This window comes from Haliotis rubra, unplaced genomic scaffold (assembly GCF_003918875.1).
Source record: "Haliotis rubra isolate DU_JTF1 unplaced genomic scaffold, ASM391887v1 Scf884, whole genome shotgun sequence".
In the NCBI taxonomy this organism is placed as follows: Eukaryota; Metazoa; Mollusca; class Gastropoda; order Lepetellida; family Haliotidae; genus Haliotis; species Haliotis rubra.
In genome coordinates, this window is record NW_025767617.1 from 110,347 (window position 1) to 133,901 (window position 23,555).

Here is a 23,555-nt window from a genome sequence, read left to right on the forward strand (position 1 = left end):
TCGGGAAAATATTGAGTTGTTGTACCTTAATAACTTTGGCTATGATTTAGTCTACACAGAACAGTGACCTGCAAATAAATGTACATACACATAAAAAAATGCATTTAAAGATATTAATGCACATATAAATAATTGAAATGTTATTTGGTAGGGGAGGCGGTGGGGATCCTTACTAATACCATTTTATGTCATTGTGTGACCTGACAAAATTAAAGTTGACATAACCATGATTACTTTAGAGATTTTTTCTATTTATAACTTACTTGTTTGGCTTAATTAACCATTGCCATATCAGTTAATGTTCACCTTTTTAACACTTGGGGACCCGTGAAGGTCCGGGTTAGAATGAACCTTCAGCAACCCATGCTTGACTAACTGGGTCGGGTGGTCAGGCTCGCTAGCTTGGTTGACACATGTCATCGGCTCATGCTGTTGATCACTGGATTGTCTGGTCCAGACTCGATTATTTACAGACCGCTGCCTTATAGCTGGAATATTGCTGAGTGCGGCGTAAAACTAAACTCACTCACTTGGGTGTGTGAGTTTAGTCTGCTAGAGGACGGGACGTACATCCAAACGTGTTTTAGTATCAACTGTGGTACCTATCTCACGGCGCATATAAGTTCAGAGACGTGTGTAGTGACAACCTACGCATTGATGGCTGGCTTAATTAATGATGCAGGTGGCATCGTGGAAAACAACCATTTCACAGAATTAAAATATATTATTGTATATACTAGGCTTGGCAATAATTCATAACTTAAGTCTGTGGCTTAAATGTGTTAATCCCTCCGAATGAACTGCTGCTGTCTGTAAATGTAATTGCAAGAGAACATTGACTAATGCATTTTCGTAGTACACATGTACTGACAACAGGGGCAACTGCACTAACGTGTTTACAGTGCTTAAAGTGATTACTTAACTACAGTTCTTACACATGGATTATAAACACGTAAGTATGTTATTAAGTAAGGTAGGTCAGATGTGATGGTTGTTAACCATCGTTTCGTAACCGTTCTCATTTAGATATTATATACTCATGCCAATAATGGTTGTCACCCCCATCCCCACCCAAACCCCCAACACACCTCACCCCATACCCCCTCTCCAATTAAAAAAATTGAAGGGGGTGACAACCATTATTGGCATGAGTATATTTGACGATTATGCCAAGGGGTCTATAACGCTCAGTGACTGTGCTTGAAACCGGGCGAAATTCCCACACTGTTGTGTTTTTAACAGAAATGGAGACATTATTTCAGCAGGATGTATGAACAAAACATCGCAACGACAGTGATGAGTGGGTTTGTGAGTGAGTGAGTTAATTATTACGCCACACTCAACAATTTCCCAGCTATATGGTGGTGGTCTGTAAATAATTGAGTCTGGACCAGACAATCCAGTGATCAACAGTATGAGCATCGATCAAGCGCAATTGGGATACATGTGTCATGTGTCAACCAAGTAAGCGAGTCCGACCACCCGATCCCGTAAGTAGCCCCTCACGACAAGCATGGGTTACCCCGTTACTTCACGGGTCTCTGAGGGTTGAAGGCTAATAATACTGTATCATCAGTATAAAGAAGCGCGAATGATACAATGGACATAAATAACAGTCCGGCGAGTGTCTTAAACTTATTAGAAAGACTAGGACAATTTTCAGAAAGAAATGTGCAAAAACGGTTCCAAATCATCGGTTGCCGGACACCAATTAAGCAGGGAATCTGTTCGGAATAGACACCATTTAAACACACACGTGAAAAAGTATCTTCGAGTTTACCATGATCATCGAGTCGAGTCGACTAACGGGATTGGGTGGTCAGGCTCGCTGACTTGGTTGACACATGTCATCGGTTCCCACTTTTTCTTAGTGCTCTCCTTCCTCTCTCAAACTCTGCGGCGTCCCTTTAAATAATGGCAAAGGTAGGAGCATCATCCCCTGAAGGAGACTCTGTCACCCTGCAATTGTCCATTTGCATCAACAGAGTATACCTGAAGGGGGCGGTGGGGTAGCCCAGTGGTTGAAGCGTTCGCTCATCACACAAAAGGCAGGTTCGATTTCCCACATGGGTACAATGTGTAAAGCCCTTTTCTGGTGCCCCCAGCCGTGATATTGCTAGAATATTGCTAAAAGCGGCGTAAACCCATATTCACTCACTCGATGCCTGAAAAGAATATGAGTGTTATGAATGTGGTTCAAATGGAGGGGAAGCATTGTAAAGCAATTGAAACTGCTAAGAGCGTACTGGACCTCCAGACATGATTAGAACGTCTCATATACCACTCCTGTGACCGAACGAGCACAAACACGATTAGCTGAGGACTAATAGTAACAATAGGATTAACAAGGGATCATCTCTACTTTCACAACGATATACCGGCAGAACCAGAATCTGAAACCACAAGATTAGGTCTCCAGCCCGCCTAAGGGACTCTCACAATGATGCGTGACGCCCCAGCTGATTGTGCGACCAGTAATCCTTAAGGAGTGAGCGAGTTCAGTTTTACGTCACTATATGGTGGCGGTCTGTAAATAAATGAGTCTGGACCAGACAATCCAGTGATCAACAGCATGAGCATCGATCTACGTAACTGGGGTACGATGACATGTGTCAACCAAGTCAGCGATCCTGACCACCCGATCTGTTAGTCGCCTCTTACGAAAAGCATGGTCTGCCGAAAACCAATTCTAACCCGGATCTCCGTGGGTTTCCAGGAGATATCAAAGGAACCTTGCACAAGACTGTCTAGAGTAGGATATCTATTAATATCTTGTTAAATACTTAACGTCTTGAATTTTGAATCTCTTAGGAGGCACTATAAAATCGCTCATGTGTGGCGCAGGCTCGAATTTTAAATAAATATATTCCATAGTTCTACCAGCATCATACCCTTGCTCGTGATTTTCACCAAGGTGGAACACGTCCTAAGCCGAGCATTCTGGCTCGATTCTGTTCCGAATTCCCACTTACACGATTTTGTTATGTTCCTCTGTGTGAGGAGTGATTGACAACTGCCAGAAAACGCCGAAAAAACGATTCAGTCACTCGATTTGAAATATATGTCAGGGTAGAGACTGCGATCTGGTAGAATCGGAGATTCTACCAGTAGAGATTGCGATCGGAGTCTCTACCAGTAGAGACTGCGATCGGAGTCTCTACTGGTAGAATCTCCGATCCTACTAGTAGAGATTGGGATCGTAGTCTCTACTGGTAGAGACTACGATTATATGGAATAACCTATGCGATCGGAGTCTCTACTGGTAGAATCTCCGATCCTACTAGTAGAGATTGCGATCGTAGTCTCTACTGGTAGAGACTACGATTATATGGAATAACCTATGCAAGCAAGTGCAAGCTTATGCAAGCAAGTATAATAAGTGGGGATAATATTTTCCTATTATTTGCCTGTTATAATTGAACTTATTTATTATCTTGTTAACTTTATTTGTTAAGTCTGTTTTGGAGTAAGGTATTATTTATGAGCATTCACATATGTATGGTATTACTAATTTGGAAAAAAAAAAATTGTTTTGGGGATTAAATGACTAAATGTGAGTTATGTCTCTGAAAAATTGGGCGTGTCAAAAGGGCTACGAGAACATTTTTTAGCCGTGCCATTTCAATAATGACCGTGCCATGGCACACTAATATATGGGGTATTTCGAACCCTGATAACAGTTGATCTCTTGATGAAAGAAGTTGACTCCCCAAAACATGTCCATGACTCCCTCTCATGATGACTTCTAAATTTTTATGCCTAGGGCAAACACTGATTATGCAATTGATCTTGCTTGTAATCAGTTTTGTAATATATGTATATTGTAATATGATCTCTCAAGTCACATTTGTATTTTTAGTCCTTAATATATCTGTAGAAGTGGAAACAGTCTAGTGTTATATCTGAATAAAATGCATAGTACTGTTCAGAAAAAGTGTCTTTGTTGTTTACCCACAGATCACTCAGAGTTTCTACCAGTTGAAGACGATTGCAGCCTCTACTAGTAGGATCGGAGTTTCTACCAGTTGAATTGGAAAATGTACTGGTAGAATCTCCGATTCAACCAGTAGAGACTACGATTGCAATCTCTACTAGTAGGATCGGAGATTCTACCAGTAGAGACTCCGATCGCAGTCTCTACTGGTAGAGACTCCGATCGCAATCTCAACTTGTAGAATCTCCGATTCTACCAGATCGCAGTCTCTACCCTGACATATACAACAACCAGTACCAAAAGAAGTGTCGTTGTTGGTCGACAATAGTGAGTAACACAATGTTCACCTAATGGCGCAGTGTGTATCTGAATACAAGGCGGTACATCATGAGTGAGTGAGTATGGTTTTACGTCGCTTTTAGCAATATTCCAGCAATACCACTGCGGGGGATACCAGAAATGGGCTTCACGCATTGGATCCTTGTGGGGAATCGAACCCGGGTCTTTGGAGTGACGAGCGACGCTTTAACCACGAGGCTACATGATGAAGCTGTACTGTCTTCAGTAACCCATGCTTGTCGTAAGAGGCGACTAACTGGATCGATTGGTCAGGCTCGTTGACTTGGTTGACACATGCCATCGTATCCCAATCGCGTAGATCGATACTCATGTTGTTGATCACTGCATTGTTTGGTCGATTATTTACAGACCACCGCCATATAGCTGGAACATTCCTGAGTGCAGCGTTTAACAACAAACAAACGCAAACAAAATCCTGAGCTCACGGACCAAGTTTGTCAAACATACTTCGGCTACCTTAACGGAGATGACCCCGTGGGGATTTCGGGTTGGAATAGGTCCTCACCAAACCAATGTGGTCATCAAAGATGGCTGAATGGTGGCAAGACTCGTGGATTTAAAAATAGCGTGTCATCGTACCCCAACAGCATGGGTCGTTGATCACATTATCGATCACTAGTTTGTCTGGTCCTGACTCGATTATTTACATATTATCATGATCCTTAGTCAACAAATCCAGAAGTGTGAACATTGTCGTTGATGCGATGATGTTGTGTCTTTTTTTCTTAATAATGTCCAAAAAACTCTGTTTTAGGCATAGTGAACAGGACTACTTGTAATTAGCTTATTTGATAAATACCTAGCCTTCCACAAGTCTCTAAGGCAACAATTAATAATTTAAATAATTTCTAAAAAAACAACACGCACGCACGCACGCACGCACGCACGCACACACACACACACACACACACACACGGTACTTAATCAAGCACCCCTGATTGTTTCATATTGCCATGAAACTAAGCAACCATTACTACTAGTATATATACTGGAAAGCTTAAACGCCATTGTTTCCTGAAAGTTGACGTTTTGGACTAAACAATAACAACAAAATCATGAAAATTTGCAATATTTTAATTTACAAAATGACATGAAAACGTCAACGATGTTTTGTCAACAAAATGTATCCCTGTACAACTATGGGGCTGCAGAGTTCCAAAATGGGAGAGGTGAGTGTCTCTCAGTATGAAAATGTTCTCTGTCATCTTCAGACAACAAATCGCGTGAAAAATGTTAATAGCGTGCATATCCACCTTGTGCACGGATGACTGCTTTGACCCTCCTCCTCATGCTTGTCGTGAGTCTCCGGATTCACTCCAGAGGCAGCTGCTGCCACTCCTTGCATTCGGCGTCCAAGAATGCACCGGACAGGCTCCAGTGGGTTCAGATCCGGGCTCACAGCAGGCCATGGAAGTTTGGTTACAGCGTTGTTGGAGAAAAACTGTCACATGTCCGGAACGATGTGGTCGGGCGTTGTCATCCATAAACACAGAGCGAGTGGCTGATGGGTTGTTATCAAAATGTGGCACAACAACTGGATCCAGAATGTCCCGGATGTCATGGTCGCCACTGAGATTTCCACGAACAGTTACCAAGTCCAGTTTACAATGTTGGGAGGGACAACCCCTGACCATAACAGATCCACCACCGTACGGAACTGATGCTCTGGTGTTCACGGGCTCATGGGCATTGTTCTTGGTCCTCCAGACGCGCTGGCGCCCGTCTGTGACGTGCAATAAAAAGTGACTCTCATCCGACCAATGCACCTTCCTCCATGACGTCAAATTCCAATGACGTCGGGCTAAACACCACTCCAAATGAGCTCTCTTTAGAGATTGGTCAACGCTGGACGTTTGATCACCCTTCTTGCCCTCATCCCATGTGCCTTTGTGCGGTTTCGTACAGTCCTATTGCACAGACGTCTGTTGGGCAGCCATAGTTGCTTCAGGACGCTGTTTTAAGTGACAGGCTGACGTCTCACAAGGCTTGCTAAATTCTGATCCTCAACTTGAGACGTCTCTCGGGGTTGACCTGGCCTTGGTTAGTCCTTAACCTTGTTGGTTTGACGGTGTTTTTGAACAAGTCGACTAAATAGTGTTTTTTGAGACAATCGTGGGTAGTGTGCTTCAGCTGTATCTTGGGATGTGTTTTGACGATTCATTGAGCAAAACCCTTAAACAATATTGAAAGGGAATACAGTTCAAATAATAGCCATCGTTACAATTCAAAAATTATCATTCGGTAAGTCAGTAAGTTAAAATATGTTAGGGGTGTTTAATTAAGTTCCATGTTTATATAACAGACTGGCGTCCTTAGACTGTCTGCTTATCTTGATTTGCGTCTCTTCAGGATAGAATTACCATACATCCATGGGCTTAGAAGCCTTGGAGCAAGGCCAATAATCACAAAACGTGTTTACAAATAATTTATGGCAACATGTTTGTTAAAGTCTTAATTTCCGTTAGCTTCTCCCTTTCTGTTTGCGACAACCAATTAATCACCTGCGATGATGGAAGAGCTCGTAATATATGACACACCTAAATGTTGTGTGTGGGCTATCGGTCAGTTGAGTGTGTAGGAGTGACTCAGGTATACCTGCTTTCATTCACTCACATGTCCATAACCTGTGAACCTATACGGCTAATGCCAGGGGAAGAGTATAAAAGTCAAAGATTGATATACCAGGTTAGGCCCAGGAATGAAATACCTGGTGGTGTGTTTCTATATTATTGACTGTTCACAGCTGTGGAGTGAGTGAGTGATGAGTGAGTGAGTGAGTGAGTGAGTGAGTGAGTGAGTGAGTGAGTGAGTGAGTGAGTGAGTGAGTGAGTGAGTGAGTGAGTGAGTGAGTGAGTGAGTGAGTGAGTGAGTGAGTGCGACTTTTAGCAATATTCCAGCAATATCACAGCTGGGGACACCAGAAATGGGCTTCACATATTGTACCCATGTGGGAAATCAAACCGAGGTCTTTCCCAAAACTTTAACCAAAAGGCTCCCTCTCAACGCCCATTGGTGTAAAAAATATCAATATGTCAAAAGAGTTTTCTCTCTGGTGACTAATTCCCACACAGTCGTGATCTTGTAACAATATACACTTTGATAAGACAAGTTCCAGCAGTATTCCAAAAGTCCAATTCATACAAACAAAAACTGCTTACTGACAATACATATTTTCTTACAACCATGTCACTGTAATCAGTTAAACAATGATGTCGTGTTCTGTCAAAAATGACTTTTATGACCTACACCAATCATCACTTCAGTGCCTGAATAGGATTTTATTTGTCTAAGAGTTGTATGCTCCATAGGGAGTTGAGATAATAGGATGCGCGGTTGATATGTGCTATATAAATTTCCAATAATAATGATAATAAAAATAATAATAATGGGTTATATTTGTGAAGACGCCAAGACATCTGTACTGGAGGCAAAATCTGAAAAAATAGCTTTTCGAGTTGGTTAAATGTTAATTTCCTAAAAACATTATCACTGAAAGAAAAGTTACTACAAAATTACAATAAACAACATGTTTGAAATGAGACTATTTTTAATCAAATATAATATTTCAAATGTACATTTTAATTTACTTTGTCAAATTTTGGACAGTCTAATTCACAATACAAGCGAAAGGGTACTGTCCAGCCTACATGGAAATGTCTGTGGATCAACTTCACAAAGAACTGACGTGATTTTGTTCAGACTGTAGAAGTTGTTGTCCTTCAAATATCATTAAGGAACTCAAACACTATCCACGTTTCTCCTGCTCCAGTAAACAAATAGACATTCACTTCCTCAAATGATTTTGTTTCTCTCGAAGTGACAGTAGTTTTATATTGCACTGCTGCAAAATTAAACATACATTTGTTGTAATACATATCTAAGCATTGGACCTGGTGAAATAATAAGGAAATGTAACAATTACGTCTCACAGAAAAGGGATGGGAAAGTGTGCCTATTGCGCAAAGTACTCCAGTCTAAGATGACACAACACAAAAAGACAGTTATAATAACTAAATAGCAATCGGATATGAAAAAATAATGGAGAACTAACTTTGAGCAAAAATGCAAAAAATGTCGGAAAGAAATTTTCACTGCCAACGCTTGATGACACACATATTGGTGGATCTCTATCAACCAATACTTCAAAGGTACTAAACATCATTAAAAGACAAACTACAGTCATTATAGTGTACTTTTAATCTGCATGATGTTGAAATGGTAATTTTTAGACAAATAATGATCCAACAAAGTTTGGGCACACAGGAAAACTCTTAAGTGTAAGGTGGGATATGTGAGTGTTCAACACAAACTGTAAACTTTTGTCTGTTTGATGACACAGTTTTGACATAATGACCCTCAGTATGGGTGTAACCACCTCGGCTGTTTATCACCTCCTGACATCTGCGCCTCAGTGAGAGCACTAGATAAATCTCATTGGTAAGTTGTTCCAAGCATTCAGAACAGCATTTCTAAGCTCTTGTAAGTTGGCCAGAGGTTGATCACGACGGTTTACATGTCTGCCGATCCCATCCAATACATGCTCTGTCGGGTTGAGATCAGGACTCTGACTTGGCCAAGGAAGGGACTCAATTCTGTGCTCTTGTTTGGCTCCTGAACAACAATAGCACGATGTGGACGAGATTGTCATCTTGGTAAATGAATGCTGTGTCAGGATTGGCGTGAAGGAAAGGAATAACTGTGTTATCAATAATCTGATTGCAAAGAGTTACCCCTGTCATTGTTCCTTGGACCACCTTGATGTCCACTTTCTCGTCATAAGTGAAATCCAGCCCATACCATTATGGAGTCGCTGCCCCCAGCAACAGTAGGAAGGACACACTTTGGGTTCAGCTCATCCCTGGTTGCCCGTCTGACACATAAATGACCGTCAGCGACGCACAAATTGTAGCGTGACTCATCCGTCCAAATTACTCGTCGCCAAGTTCAAATGTTCCAGTTTTGACGTTGTCTAGCCCAGAGCAATCGATCTTGCATATGCCTAGGTGTCAGACGTGGGCGTTCTGGGGGTCTTCGAGCCCTTAATCCAGCTGCCACAAGACGTTTATTCACTAACTCACGGGACACGTTGACGCCTGTTGCTTGTGTCCACTCTTGGCGTAACTGGTTTGCTGAATGAAAAGGATTATCTTTCGCCATTCTAACCAAACGACGATCGTCACGTGCACTGGTCTTCCTAGGTCGACCATGACGAGGTCTGTCCTTCACATCACCTGTCACTGTGTTTGGATAACAGTCTGCTGACCACTGACTTACTAACGTGAAAGTGCCCTTCCCTCATGCCTATCATCTGCCATCGTGAAGCATCCGAGGATCCTGTTCCGTGCCATGTTTGCAGTGAAATGACGTTGACAAGACCAGTCATCAAACTTGTATTGTGTTCAAGTCGCGAGTGCCTTCGCGGATTTCACTATCCACGTGCAGCATGATATCTGGTCTCATTCTGTTGAATGTGTTTGAGTGAAGTGTTCATGCAACTTTTCATGTGCAAATGCATTAGGTTCAAATCTAATTACCTACGAAGAATCAACATGTACATACAGGATTGCTTAACTTTGTACCATCAGTATATATTTCACATCAGTGGTGAGTGGTGACATGTTTTGCATGGATTATTAACAAAACAGTGTCCTGACCATAATTTAGAAGCAGACCACGAATAAAGTCCTAACTTTGTATATTGTGCAAGAAAATAAAATAAGATAATGTATGATATTATTGATAACTCAAGTTTCATATCGATAATCATTAATAATTTTCCCCATCAACAATATTTCCAATTATTGATTATTCAGCAACTCCTAGTGCTGATATCATATTCCTGAAATATAGTTACATATACGCAGAATAAAAAAAAAAAGAATTTAAAAGGGCCTTCCAGTAAAAAGGGCTGACAAGAGTATTCATGTCATTGTGATCCATCACTGGTGATGTCACTGGATATTTTCAATCAATGAAACCAACAAAGGATGCTTCCTATGGGAATGAAGCCAGTGAGTGTACAGACCAATGATTGTACAGTTTACATTGTAACACAGGTATTACTTCATGCTTGACAATGAGTGGAACCTGTGCCATAAGATAAAATCCATCTGCTCTATACACGGCCTCAATTACATATAGTGACAGGGTTTTCATGGATATTCATGCATGGAGTAGGGACGTCCCTGAGTTATAAATGGGCTTTCAGTAGCTTACAAACAATAAACTGCATCACTATATTTCACGAGGAGTAATCCACATGTAGTCATGGTTGATGGTTGATGGCTGATATGATTGTTTGTTGTTTCAATCCACTCTCAGCAATATTTCAGCTATATGGCAGCGTTCTGTAAATAATGGAGCCGGGATGCAAATCGATGGAAGGGAGGTAACTCTAAATCTGTTTTTATTGTCAGCAAAATCTAGCGATGGCTACAAAAAGATTTGTACCCGTGCTTCAAACAATTCAAAATTAAAATTAAGGTGTTCGGTAAGATAAATACGTTGTTCACTGGTCCCTCGGGGCCCATGGGTTGATGTACCCTCGATGTTTGTTTATGTTCCCTGAGCCCGAAGGGCGAGGGGAACAAACACAAACATCGAGGGTTACAACAACCCATGCCCCCCTCGTGACCAGTGAACAACTTATAGTGTCAACCAAGGCTGGAGGAAAATCCGTAGTGAATACAAACCTTGAAGTTTTGAGTGAGTGAGTGAGTGAGTTTAGTTTCACATCGCTTTTAGCAATATTCCAGCAATATCTTGGCGGGGGAAGTTTTGATGTGTTTGGACTGATCACATGATATCTGAGGATGTTCAATAGTACATCATACACCATCACAGCTATTACAAAATCTGATGATTGACATCACATACCTTCAGAGCTATAAAGAGTCAAGTAAATAACACACCTTCACAGCTATTAAAAAGGCAACAAAGGAACGTATCACAGCTATCCATTCTATCACAAGACAATATACATATAGTCAAACACTGTTGTCTCAAAGGTGTTGAACTTGTGGTTGTATTAAAGTAAAAGCTTGGTCCCTGAATATTTCTGAATTTTTTAGCAGTCTGCGGTTGTGATGAAACTTGAATAACGGAAAGTATTTGCGAAGGTCTCTTTGACACAACAGTGTTTGGCTGGACATGACTTTTGTTGAACACACCACCATGTCTGACAAGCATTTACAACAACTAAAAAGAACAGCACATTGCAGACATTTTCTGGAGTAAAGGGAAACAACTCCAACTGGAAACCCACAGTTTTAAACACTGAGTGCTCTACCCTGTATGTAGCAATCAGAAGGGTCCAAATTGTAAAACAAACTTTTGGGAATTTGATTATATATTTTCAGCAAATAAATGCCTGAGATCCCAAACATAGGTAAGATATATAGATTGTTTTTTGTAATTAAATGTTTTGAGATAACAAAAATACAACATTTCTTGCCTTGGAATGCTAAAAAACTATTCCAACAAAATAGTTATTACAATGCATTTCTTTTTCAAACAAATGAAAACAACTATGTAAAACTATTTCTAAAATATATTAGTAACAATTGTCTAACCTGTACTACATTACCCACAGGTTGAAGAACAGACATAAATGTCAACAATTGTGTAGTCATGGTAACCTGAACAATTCTTTGTTTCAAAATGAAAAATAGTTTGTGACTTATTACTCTGATATCTATGTCCAACGTTATCAACAACACCAAGACAAACATCCTTTCACTGCATCATTTGGTGCTCTTTGTGACCTGGCAAAGTTGATAAACACTTGTTCCAGTGTAGTCTGCCCAACCAGGTAGTCCTCGATGTGGTACTTGTCTTTGGCTCGTTCCATTGTCCCAAAGAGTTGGGACCACGTGAAACGTGTGTCAGTTATGTGATAATGCAACATGCACTGATGAATGTCCTTGAGAATGCTTCCTGGGAATTGACCCTCGATGAAGGCCCTTAAAGGTTCAAGGTCAGGTTCAAGGTCACCTTCAGGATAAGCGACCTTGACCATCAAGGTATAACCTTCACCGAATTTGTTCTTGAGATGTTGTGTGCTCCCCAGGCATTTGAACTGACCATTAACCATAATGGCTATTCTCGTACACAAGGCTTCACACTCTTCCATGCTGTCGTGAAAATAAATGTAGAAGTTTGTATTTCTTGCTTTAATGATTCCTTTTTCTCTTTTAAATCATCATCAATATAAAAACTGGGATAGAAATACACAAATATATGCGACATTGTAAAAAGTATGTTTTGAAAAGTGCATTTGACATGGAATGACATGGAAGAAACATCTTTTAAGGAATGATCATTGGATGACAATTTACAGTTTACTTCCCTTCTAATTTCCATTCAAGATTTCTTGTACTTTGCTAACTACCTTAATAAGAAAGGGAAAAGGATTGTCTTAAATTTAACTTTATTTCCAGATTTTATTGAGTTAAAGGTGTGGCTGAGAAAAACTAACTGCAATAACATGTTTAGTGACAGACTGAAGAATGTGTACATTGTCTACAGTAAAAAACCAGAAATACTACCTTGTCAAACTGTCAACTGTTATTTTTTATTTTGATGCTCCCTTATTGTTTTTGAATTTTATAGCTCGTGCTTCCCTATCAAGGGAAGTGCACAACACTGAAGAATATGGCTGGTAGGTATCTGGTATTCTGTAGGTCTACCCAAATCACATATCTAAAAATCAACACTCTAATGATCCAAGGGAAAGGAGTTGCTTACACCATGAGCTATGGACCTTGTGATTGTGGCAAAACACAATACACCAGGTCGAGCTAGGCATTCAGAACTTACCTATGAGATGTGAGTACCAACGTCCTCCCACTGTCCCTTACTGTTGCCAAGGCATCCCACAACAGTCTCCTAGCAACAGGGTCCATACCTGTAGTTGGCTCATCAAGAAATATGATTGGTGGGTTGCCAACTAAAGCAATAGCAGTGCTTAGCTTCCGTTTGTTCCCTCCACTGAAATATCAGCATGAGTACAAGACTTCAAAATGATTTACATAATGACATTTAATTGATGTATTTACTTGTGAACTTAGTGTTTAAGATTGAGTCAACTACGTATCTAATATCAGTTCAAATTTTCAAATTTAAAGTCACAGTATATTTGATGACTTGTGTGTTCTTCAGAAAGACGACAGAAGCATTGTATCTCAGGCCTGTATTTTGCCTTGACTGATCATAAAAGATTTGCCCTACACTTTACTTAATCTTATATTTTCTCAATACATTTAAATATTGTAGCTTGTCAGTGCAGTAATGCACTTGTGCACACTGGTAAATGTACAAATTCTGCATCACTTAGGAATCTCCTGAATCAGGTTGATGCACTATTCATCGCTATGATACAAAAAAACCACTGCTCTCAGCTTGGTCAAGTAGACTGCTCTCAGCTTGGTCAAGTAGACTATTCATAGCTATGATACAAAGAAAACCACTGCTCGCTTGGTCAAGGACGCATAGCACTTGGTCACTGCTCTCCGAGTAGACTATTCATAGCACTATGATACAAAGAAAACCACTGCTCTCCGCTTGGTCAAGTAGACTATTCATAGCTATGATACAAAGAAAACCACTGCTCTCAGCTTGGTCAAGTAGACTATTCATAGCACTATGATACAAAGAAAACCACTGCTCTCCGCTTGGTCAAGTAGACTATTCATAGCACTATGATACAAAGAAAACCACTGCTCTCAGCTTGGTCAAGTAGACTATTCATAGCACTATGATACAAAGAAAACCACTGCTCTCCGCTTGGTCAAGTAGACTATTCATAGCGCTATGATACAAAGAAAACCACTGCTCTCGGCTTGGTCAAGTAGACTATTCATAGCACTATGATACAAAGAAAACCACTGCTCTCAGCTTGGTCAAGTAGACTATTCATAGCACTATGATACAAAGAAAACCACTGCTCTCGGCTTGGTCAAGTAGACTATTCATAGCGCTATGATACAAAGAAAACCACTGCTCTCAGCTTGGTCAAGTAGACTATTCATACTCCTAGCCTGCAGTACCTGTACGTGTGGGCTTGTTTATCAGCATAGTCTGTCAGAAGCAGAGAGCTGATGAGGTTGTTGACGGTGCCAGGAATCTCTCTCTCAATGACACCACGGAGACGCGCATACAGGGTCAATGTCTCTCTCCCAGACAGTTGGCCAATCAGTGCATCGAACTGTGGACAGTATCCCAGTCGTTGCTGCACCTAAAAGTGATGAGGTCAGATACTAGAGAATGTAATGCCCAGTCAACCAGTAATATCATATAGTAGCCAAATTGATAACATGATTCAAATGCTAGATAACTGAATAACATGAGTCGGATAGCCAGGTTTAATAACTGTCAATTTAATGACAGGGTTAATATAGCCATGTTTAATAACTGCCAATTTACTGACATGGGTCAGATAGCCATGTTTAATACCAGTCTACTCAGTGGCCCTTGTCAGATGACAAGTCTCCTAATTGCCAAAGTAATGACCTGAGCAAACAAACATCTACAATGAGTAGTACAGTGAAAAGATAACTCGCTGAAAGATCAATTTAAGACACCAGTTCTGACTCATTTTACATTGCGATCATTTACATCATACCCTATACTCTGTGGCCAAGGATGATAATGACCACAAACATATTCTGACATATCAGAAACAAACCTCTTGGGTATTTGTCTTGACACTGAAGCCATCCAGGAAAGCATTGCCACCAGTGATGAGCTCGTCCCCCGTCATCATCTTGAAGGTTGTGGTCTTCCCAGCACCATTCACTCCAAGAAGGCCAAAACACTCGCCTTGAGGAATCCCAACAGAGATGTGATCCACGGCACGAAGGTTGTCATAGTCCTTGACCACCTCCTGCAGCAGCAGCTTGTCTGACTGGAACAGCTGTTGTAGAGATTTGTTGGCCAATCGCGCACGTTCAGTAGCGACATCAGAGTCTTCCTGTATACGACTGTCAGTATTGCTGAGTTGTCTCGTAAGGAATGAAGAGTGTCTGCTTTCAGAGCCTATAGTACTAATGGCATAGAAGATCCGTTGGAACAGGTTGAGCTCGATTGCAAACAGAAGGCAGAAGTAGACCACACCTTGTAAACTGAGGAAGACTAACATTCGTCCAATACCATTCTGTTCCCAGCCAAAGTAGTTCTCATTGTTATACAAGCAGGAGTCCACACATCCTGAAGAGGCAAGCAGTTGAAATACACTTTAGTAAGTCTAATTTTTAATGATATTAAGAACAACAGACAAATTATTGATCTGTACCAATATTATAGGTACGGCAGGAAAAGAACAGCTGACTGAACTGTGCTAATAACTACTGACTGACTTATTTATTTATCAGCTAAGTGAGTTAAAACTACTGGTTGACATATTGCCTTAACAGCTGACTGAGTTAACTGCTAATAGTTTTATTGCCTTAACAACGTAGTTATCTATTCAGTCTCTTAATGCCTTAACAGCTGACTGAGTTATCTGCTAACTGTTTTATTGCCTTAACAACGTAGTTATCTATTCAGTCTCTTAATGCCTTAACAGCTGACTGAGTTAACTGCTAACTGTTTTATTGCCTTAACAACGTAGTTATCTATTCAGTCTCTTAATGCCTTAACAGCTGACTGAGTTATCTGCTAACTGTTTTATTGCCTTAACAACGTAGTTATCTATTCAGTCTCTTAATGCCTTAACAGCTGACTGAGTTAACTGCTAACTGTTTTATTGCCTTAACAGCTGAGTTATCTATTGAGTGTCTTATTGCCTTAACAGCTGACTGAGTTATCTGCTAAGTTTTATTGCCTTGTTATCTATTCAGTCTTTAATGCCTTAACAGCTGACTGAGTTAACTGCTAACTGTCTTATTGCCTTAACAACGTAGTTATCTATTCAGTCTCTTAATGCCTTAACAGCTGACTGAGTTAACTGCTAACTGTCTTATTGCCTTAACAATTAGTTATCTAGTGAGTCTCTTAATGCCTTAACAGCTGACTGAGTTATCTGCTAACTGTTTTATTGCCTTAACAGCTGAGTTATCTATTCAGTCTCTTAATGCCTTAACAGCTGACTGAGTTAACTGCTAACAGTTTTATTGCCTTAACAATTAGTTATCTAGTGAGTCTCTTAATGCCTTAACAGCTGACTGAGTTAACTGCTAACTGTTTTATTGCCTTAACAACATAGTTATCTATTCAGTCTCTTAATGCCTTAACAGCTGACAGTTAACTGCTAACAGTCTTATTGCCTTAACAGCTGAGTTATCTATTGAGTGTCTTATTGCCTTAACAGCTGACTGAGTTATCTGCTGTTTTATTGCCTTAACAACGTAGTTATCTATTCAGTCTCTTAATGCCTTAACAGCTGACTGAGTTAACTGCTAACTGTCTTATTGCCTTAACAACTTAGTTATCTATTCAGTCTCTTAATGCCTTAACAGCTGACTGAGTTATCTGCTAACTGTTTTATTGCCTTAACAACGTTGTTATCTATTCAGTCTCTTAATGCCTTAACAGCTGACAGAGTTAACTGCTAACTGTCTTATTGCCTTAACAACATAGTTATCTATTCAGTCTCTTAATGCCTTAACAGCTGACAGTTAACTGCTAACAGTCTTATTGCCTTAACAATTAGTTATCTAGTGAGTCTCTGAATACCTTAACAGCTGACTGAGTTAACTGCTAACTGTCTTATTGCCTTAACAACGTAGTTATCTATTCAGTCTCTTAATGCCTTAACAGCTGACTGAGTTATCTGCTAACTGTTTTATTGCCTTAACAACGTAGTTATCTATTCAGTCTCTTAATGCCTTAACAGCTGACTGAGTTAACTGCTAACTGTTTTATTGCCTTAACAACATAGTTATCTATTCAGTCTCTTAATGCCTTAACAGCTGACTGAGTTAACTGCTAACTGTCTTATTGCCTTAACAATTAGTTATCTAGTGAGTCTCTGAATACCTTAACAGCTGACTGAGTTAACTGCTAACAGTCTTATTGCCTTAACAATTAGTTATCTAGTGAGTCTCTGAATACCTTAACAGCTGACTGAGTTAACTGCTAACTGTCTTATTGCCTTAACAACGTAGTTATCTATTCAGTCTCTTAATGCCTTAACAGCTGACAGAGTTAACTGCTAACTGTCTTATTGCCTTAACAATTAGTTATCTAGTGAGTCTCTTAATGCCTTAACAGCTGACTGAGTTAACTGTTGACTTAATGCCTTAACAGCTGAGTTATCTATTGAGTGTCTTAATGCCTTAACAGCTGAGTTATCTATTGAGTGTCTTAATGCCTTAACAGCAGAGTTATCTAGTGAGTGTCTTAATGCCTTAACAGCTGAGTTATCTAGTGAGTGTTTTAATGCCTTAACAGCTGAGTTATCTATTGAGTGTCTTAATGCCTTAACAGCAGAGTTATCTAGTGAGTGTCTTAATGCCTTAACAGCTGAGTTATCTATTGAGTGTCTTAATGCCTTAACAGCTGAGTTATCTATTGAGTGTCTTAATGCCTTAACAGCCAAGTGTCTTAAAGCCTGGTAACTGATTTACTTACTCAATAGTTCACAGATTTATCAGATTTATTGAATGCATAATTGACTGAACACAGAGTGACTGAATATCTAGGGAACTGATGTCACAGCTCACAGACTGACTTCACAGAATCAATGACTGTACTTACCTGTACAGCATGGGAGCGTATGCGCAATGGGGCAAAAAGCCTTAAACTTCTCGCATAATTTGAGGAACTCATAATTGCTGTAAAAGTCCTCCAGACCCTGCCCCAGGCAGAAGTTGGGCAGGACAGACATGAAGATCCACTCAAGGATCCGGGACGTGTTCTCGAGCTCCAGCTGGGGGATTGCCAGAATACCCACTGTCAGAACTGTAGCCACTCCTAAAGGTGAAACACAAATATACACTTCTTATCAGGGTCACACTTTGAGAATAAACTACAAGGAATCATCCACTTTATTTTCCTCAATAGGTGGTATGAACATATCAGATGTGCCTGGCTATAGTCTAGATTAATTTGCAAATAATGTTCATATTCACATTGTACTAGTGAGTGAGTGAGTTTAGATTTACGCCGCTTTTAGAAATATTCCAGCAATATCACGGCAGGGGACACCACAAATGGGCTTCACACATTGTACCCATGTGGGTAATCGAACCCGGGTCTTCGGTGTGACGAGCGAACGCTTTAACCACCAGGCTTCCACACCGCCCCATTGTACTAGTACAAACTGTCACATGACAGTACTAATTTTCTCGTGAATGTTACTGATTTTTAGAAGATGCAGGAATGCAGAAGGGGTAAATAACTACCGAAAAATATTTTCGGAAACATTTTAGTTTCATCAACAAACTGTGTATTCTCCATCATGTCTACTACTTGATCTTTGAAAAGATTAACTTGCGCATGATTTCAATAACAGCACCCAAGTGAATTTTCTAAACATACAAGGCTCATGTACAATATATCTTTATGAGGAAAATATAATCGGTAATGTTGTCTTTCAAATAGACTAGTTGACTAGTTTGTAAACATCCATATTAATTAAACAAAGACAATGAAAATAATTATTGATTATCTAATATCATGGGGGCCTATTTTTTATTAAATAAGAGAAAAATATTTAGTTTCCTGGACATGTCTTAAAACAGATGTGCTGTGAACTGTTTAATTTTGTTTGTTTGGCTAACTTTCTCCCCTCATCTACATGCATCGATTCTTACCTGAGAGTATGTTGAACATGCTGATCCAGACGTAGGCTGTAGCTGGTACCGAGAATATGAATGAAAACAGGTACATGAACGGCAGCATGGCCCATCCGTACATCACAAACAGAAGCAATATGCCTGCCCAGTGGAAGTTCACAATGTATGCGTCAATCTGGAATGCTGCAAAGCTGATGATGAGGAGAACACAAGGCACTAAATAGTTGAACATGTCCCAGCAGAAAGTGGCAGCCCAGAAGTTGAAAGCATGGACTCCACTTACAAACTGGATGTGTTTTGCCTTGACATTCCGCTCTTTGACAAGGAACAGGACAAAACTGCTGGCCAAAAACGCCATCCCGAAGCAGACGTTGAATGCAATGGTAAATCCTTCCATACCTTGGGTGAGTTCATCATTGATCCTATTCATGTCTGTTCTTGGGAGAGGATGGTTCGTCACCTCCATGGAGTAAGATGAGTCGTTGGTGATGTACTGAAGCACGGCACTTGCGACGGTTGCGAGAGCAATGGCTGGGCTGTGGTAGGCTTGGTTCTGGAAGTATGCCGTTGCACTGTTGGTGTCTGCCTGTGTACCTTCTTCAAATGATGCAGCAATTACATATCTAATGTTATAATTCCCAATTCCTTCTCCTCCTTTCTTGCTCAGATATTTTATCAAGTCAGGGTCATTTTTTAAATCCTGGAAGGTCATTTATGTAGGTCAAGATTGATGATGAATTTCCAAACTGATTCAAATAAGCTTCAGCCAGTTCGGTCAAAGCCTCGTTTGGATTCAATGCAGTGGAATAGGGAACATAGTTTTTCTTGAACTGGTCAATGGAGAGCTTGAGAGCTGGTGAGTCGGTTGGTCCTGGGAAGGTTTTAATGACGATGAGCGCCATGACCGTGAAAAATAATGGCACAATCAGCTGTGACGATGTAACAAGTTTGTTTCTGAATGTGTGTAGTGAGCGCTTCACGAACATGGCCCAGAACTGCTGGACGTACAGCAAGATCCCAGTGTTGCGTGTCAGCTCCCGACTTAGATCTGCACAAAAAGAAAACATCACATTTCAGTTATCTGTTCAAATATTTTCCCTGAATCAGATGTGTGACCAGGTTAAGTTGTAATTATTCTGTTTCATGGATATCATCGTTCCTCTATGACCTGCCTAACATGGGAGCAAGGCAGACATTTATACCAGGTTTCAGTGCATGGAATGAAGTAACTTCCATGACTGACTGAGTTTGGTTTTACGCCGCTTTTAGCAATATTCCAGCAACATCACGGCTGGGGACACCAGAAATGAGCTTCACACATTGTACCCATGTAGGGATTCGAACCCGGGTCTTTAGCGTTACGAGCCAACGCTTTAACCATTAGGCTACCCCACCGCCCTTAACTCCCATGAACAATGTTTCACTTAAGTATTGGCTTAAACTGTTAATGTTTAATGTTGGGCATACAAAAACTCTTGCTTGGAATTTAAAAAGCACATGTCATACACCTACATGCCTTCCATCAACACAGAAACAGAAAACGGTTTTATGCTTCTTTTAGTTTACCAACATCACCTTAGGGAACACTGAAATGGGGTTCACATATTGTACCCATGTAGGGAATGGAACCCATATCTTTGATGTGAACATTAAGTTACCCGATACCCCCAACAAGAATACGAAATAACCTGGAAACTCTACATGTCTGAATAATATTAATTAACATTATAAGACCAGTCCATATATTTTTTTAAATTCTACTAGCCCATAGTAATCATATTCGGGACACTTGCTCTAACTAGAACATTGAAGATAATTACTGCATGTGTTCATAATGACTGTGATAGCACAAGTCACAGCTGACAAGTAAAGAGCAGTAATAACTACAACATTTCATTTCATTCATAATTTGTTTTATACATTATAATTTTGTATCTGTATCTAGTTTGTTGTCACAAACAACAATGTCAAGTTTCGAATTCATTCCAAATTAAAAATTAAAACAAAAAATAATCTGACAACATGAGGCAAATGTCTGAAGTAAGACAAAAGCACCTGGAACCTGTGGTCCAGGGGAGCTATGTCTTTCCTTGCTGTTATTAATACTTTTGAGATGGCAAACAAGTGAAAAATGATTTACTGTTGAGAATCATTCTTATGAGAGTAAAGGTTATCATAAACTGTAGCTATATTATCAACAATTTTGTGTTTGTTTGTAGCTTCACACTTCACTCAGAGAAATATTCCAGGCATTTGACAGTGACCTGTAATAATCAATAGGAGAGCTGAACATCCTGTGTAGTAATATTTCCAGTCAACACATTAGACCAATATGACTGTTATCAGACCCCGAAATACTTTTCATATTAAATGCCTGTATAATGTCTGCCACTAAATGTGGTAGGAGAGTTTGACATTAATGAAATATTTTAACAAAATATTTCAAATAATGTTTACATAACAATTAATATCATTCCATTTTACCATCATCAATATATACTGAATTCCAAAAGAAACACGAATTTAAAAGATGTTTGAAATTACATGAAATAAGACATAATCAAGTGGTGTGTGTTCAAGGCTCAAAGTCACTCTCATCTGTGTGTTCTGATCATACCGGAGTGGCCGGTAATGGAGGCTACCCTCAAAACTGAAATACCATTCTCTTAAGAAACATGACTCTTAAGAGACATTGCCAAATGGCGTAATCTAATGACTCCTTATTGACATTGTCACAGAGCACATCTGGTTATGAAGAAAGATCATTTGTGCGTTCTCCTTCAGGACTCAGTGTTTTCTTTGCAAAATTTCTTCAGCTAACATCTCTTTATTCACCACTGTTTCACAGTTTTACATGTTTTGCGTTTCTTTTGGAACTGAGTATATATTCATTATAACCCATGGTATATAAAGAGAAATTCAATAGGTATGCAGAAGTAGATACATTGATGTTCATATAAAATATATACGGAAGATACAACAATATTATTCAGCATGTGATATAATTAACAAGCTGTATGATCAATAGAAATAAATATGCAGCTTTTGTAATTGTTACATCAACAATTTGATTATATAGTTTAATAAGATTGCTTTTACGATGACAGGATTTCTCATTTATGTAATTACAAATCATATAATTGTAATAGTAAATTTAACCATATATAAGCAGTTGTACACAAGCAGCATCATGTGGGGGGACAGACAGGTGAGCACACAGCACTTACGGCTGGCACTGACGACACTGTTGCGAGTATCAAGCTCGTATGACTGACAATCTGAAATTCAAGCATCACCTCATTTCTTATGATAAGTTTCCAGCATTAGAAGTATATATTGTTAGTACATTAGTGTGATGGCTGTACAGGAAAATCTGACTGCATCATAAAGGCACAATGTCACACATTTTTGACAATATTTGGACTTATATTTTATATCAAATGTCTTATTATCCCTTACAACATGCCTCAAATCGATATTTGAAACTTCCAAACAGATATCACTTGCCATATATGGAATGTAAACAACTGCTTTGTACATCGAAAACTGTCGCATGCTGCGTTTGCCGAACTGGTTTCAATCACACGTTGTGCGTAGGATGTTCATAAAGAGCACTCCAAGGGACATAACTCTATGGGGTCCGCTTGAAATAATGTTTGGCCATTAGAGGGCGCGAGAGTTTATTTAATGCAATGTTGCATTCATTCATTCAAACTTTTTAATTCAATATTGTAATTTACATAAATATTTTGGGGGGAATTATATGGTAGCTTCCCTGAGGGCTGATGGTATTATTGAGATAAATGCATTATGTATTTTTAGAGAAGTGTGGTGTGACATTGTGCCTTTAATATGAAAACCCTTTTTACCTGCAAAATGTGGTCTTTTTATAAAAATTATTAAAATACTTTAAGGCCAGACCAATTTCATTCTTGTTTCACGGATCCACTGGTCGTATTTTTTCAAGAATAAGAAAAAAAAAAAATTTATCTGCCAAAAATGAAATTTTTAGAGTAAAATTAATATTTTTATTCTTATCCTGACTCATGCTTATTTGCTTGTAGAATCCTACGGATTAGGATGTGGGATTATATATACTTTGGATTTTACTAATTAGTGATTTGAAGTGATATGATTGTAATAACCGTATGGGAACTTCATGAAGGCACTGAACTGAATTCCTGCTGTTAATATAACAGCTGCCTTTAAAGAAGGTTATTACAATTTACTGCATATAATAAAAGTATATAGAACATTAATTAAGCTAAGGCCATTAATGTGATAGTATAAACTGTTGATAGTTTATAATGAATACTTTTATAAGAACCAAAGTAGTAAGCTTACAATATGTATATATATAAGCTATAACAGAATTGTGCTTAAGGTATAAAGATAACTTAAGCTGTATAATAGTAACCAACTACTGATAGTTTGTTAACTTATACATGTTATGAAATGAACATATGACTGAGCTTAAGGAAGAACTTAAGCTGAACATATATATAATAGTAGAAACTCGTAAGAGT

General features: G+C 39.4%; 1 protein-coding gene across 1 annotated transcript in view; it reads right to left on the reverse strand.

Annotated features, from left to right (window-relative positions):
• Window positions 1-11,002: 11,002 nt before the first annotated feature.
• Window positions 11,003-23,555, reverse strand: part of LOC124263458 (phospholipid-transporting ATPase ABCA3-like) — a 71,869-nt gene continuing 59,316 nt past the window's right edge. The window contains 8 exon segments of the mRNA XM_046698104.1: window positions 11,003-12,426; window positions 13,112-13,282; window positions 14,341-14,528; window positions 14,979-15,499; window positions 17,990-18,205; window positions 19,048-19,723; window positions 19,725-20,077; window positions 22,257-22,307. Of these exon segments, the coding sequence (XP_046554060.1) occupies window positions 12,003-12,426; window positions 13,112-13,282; window positions 14,341-14,528; window positions 14,979-15,499; window positions 17,990-18,205; window positions 19,048-19,723; window positions 19,725-20,077; window positions 22,257-22,307 (2,600 nt within the window). The 3' untranslated portion in view covers window positions 11,003-12,002.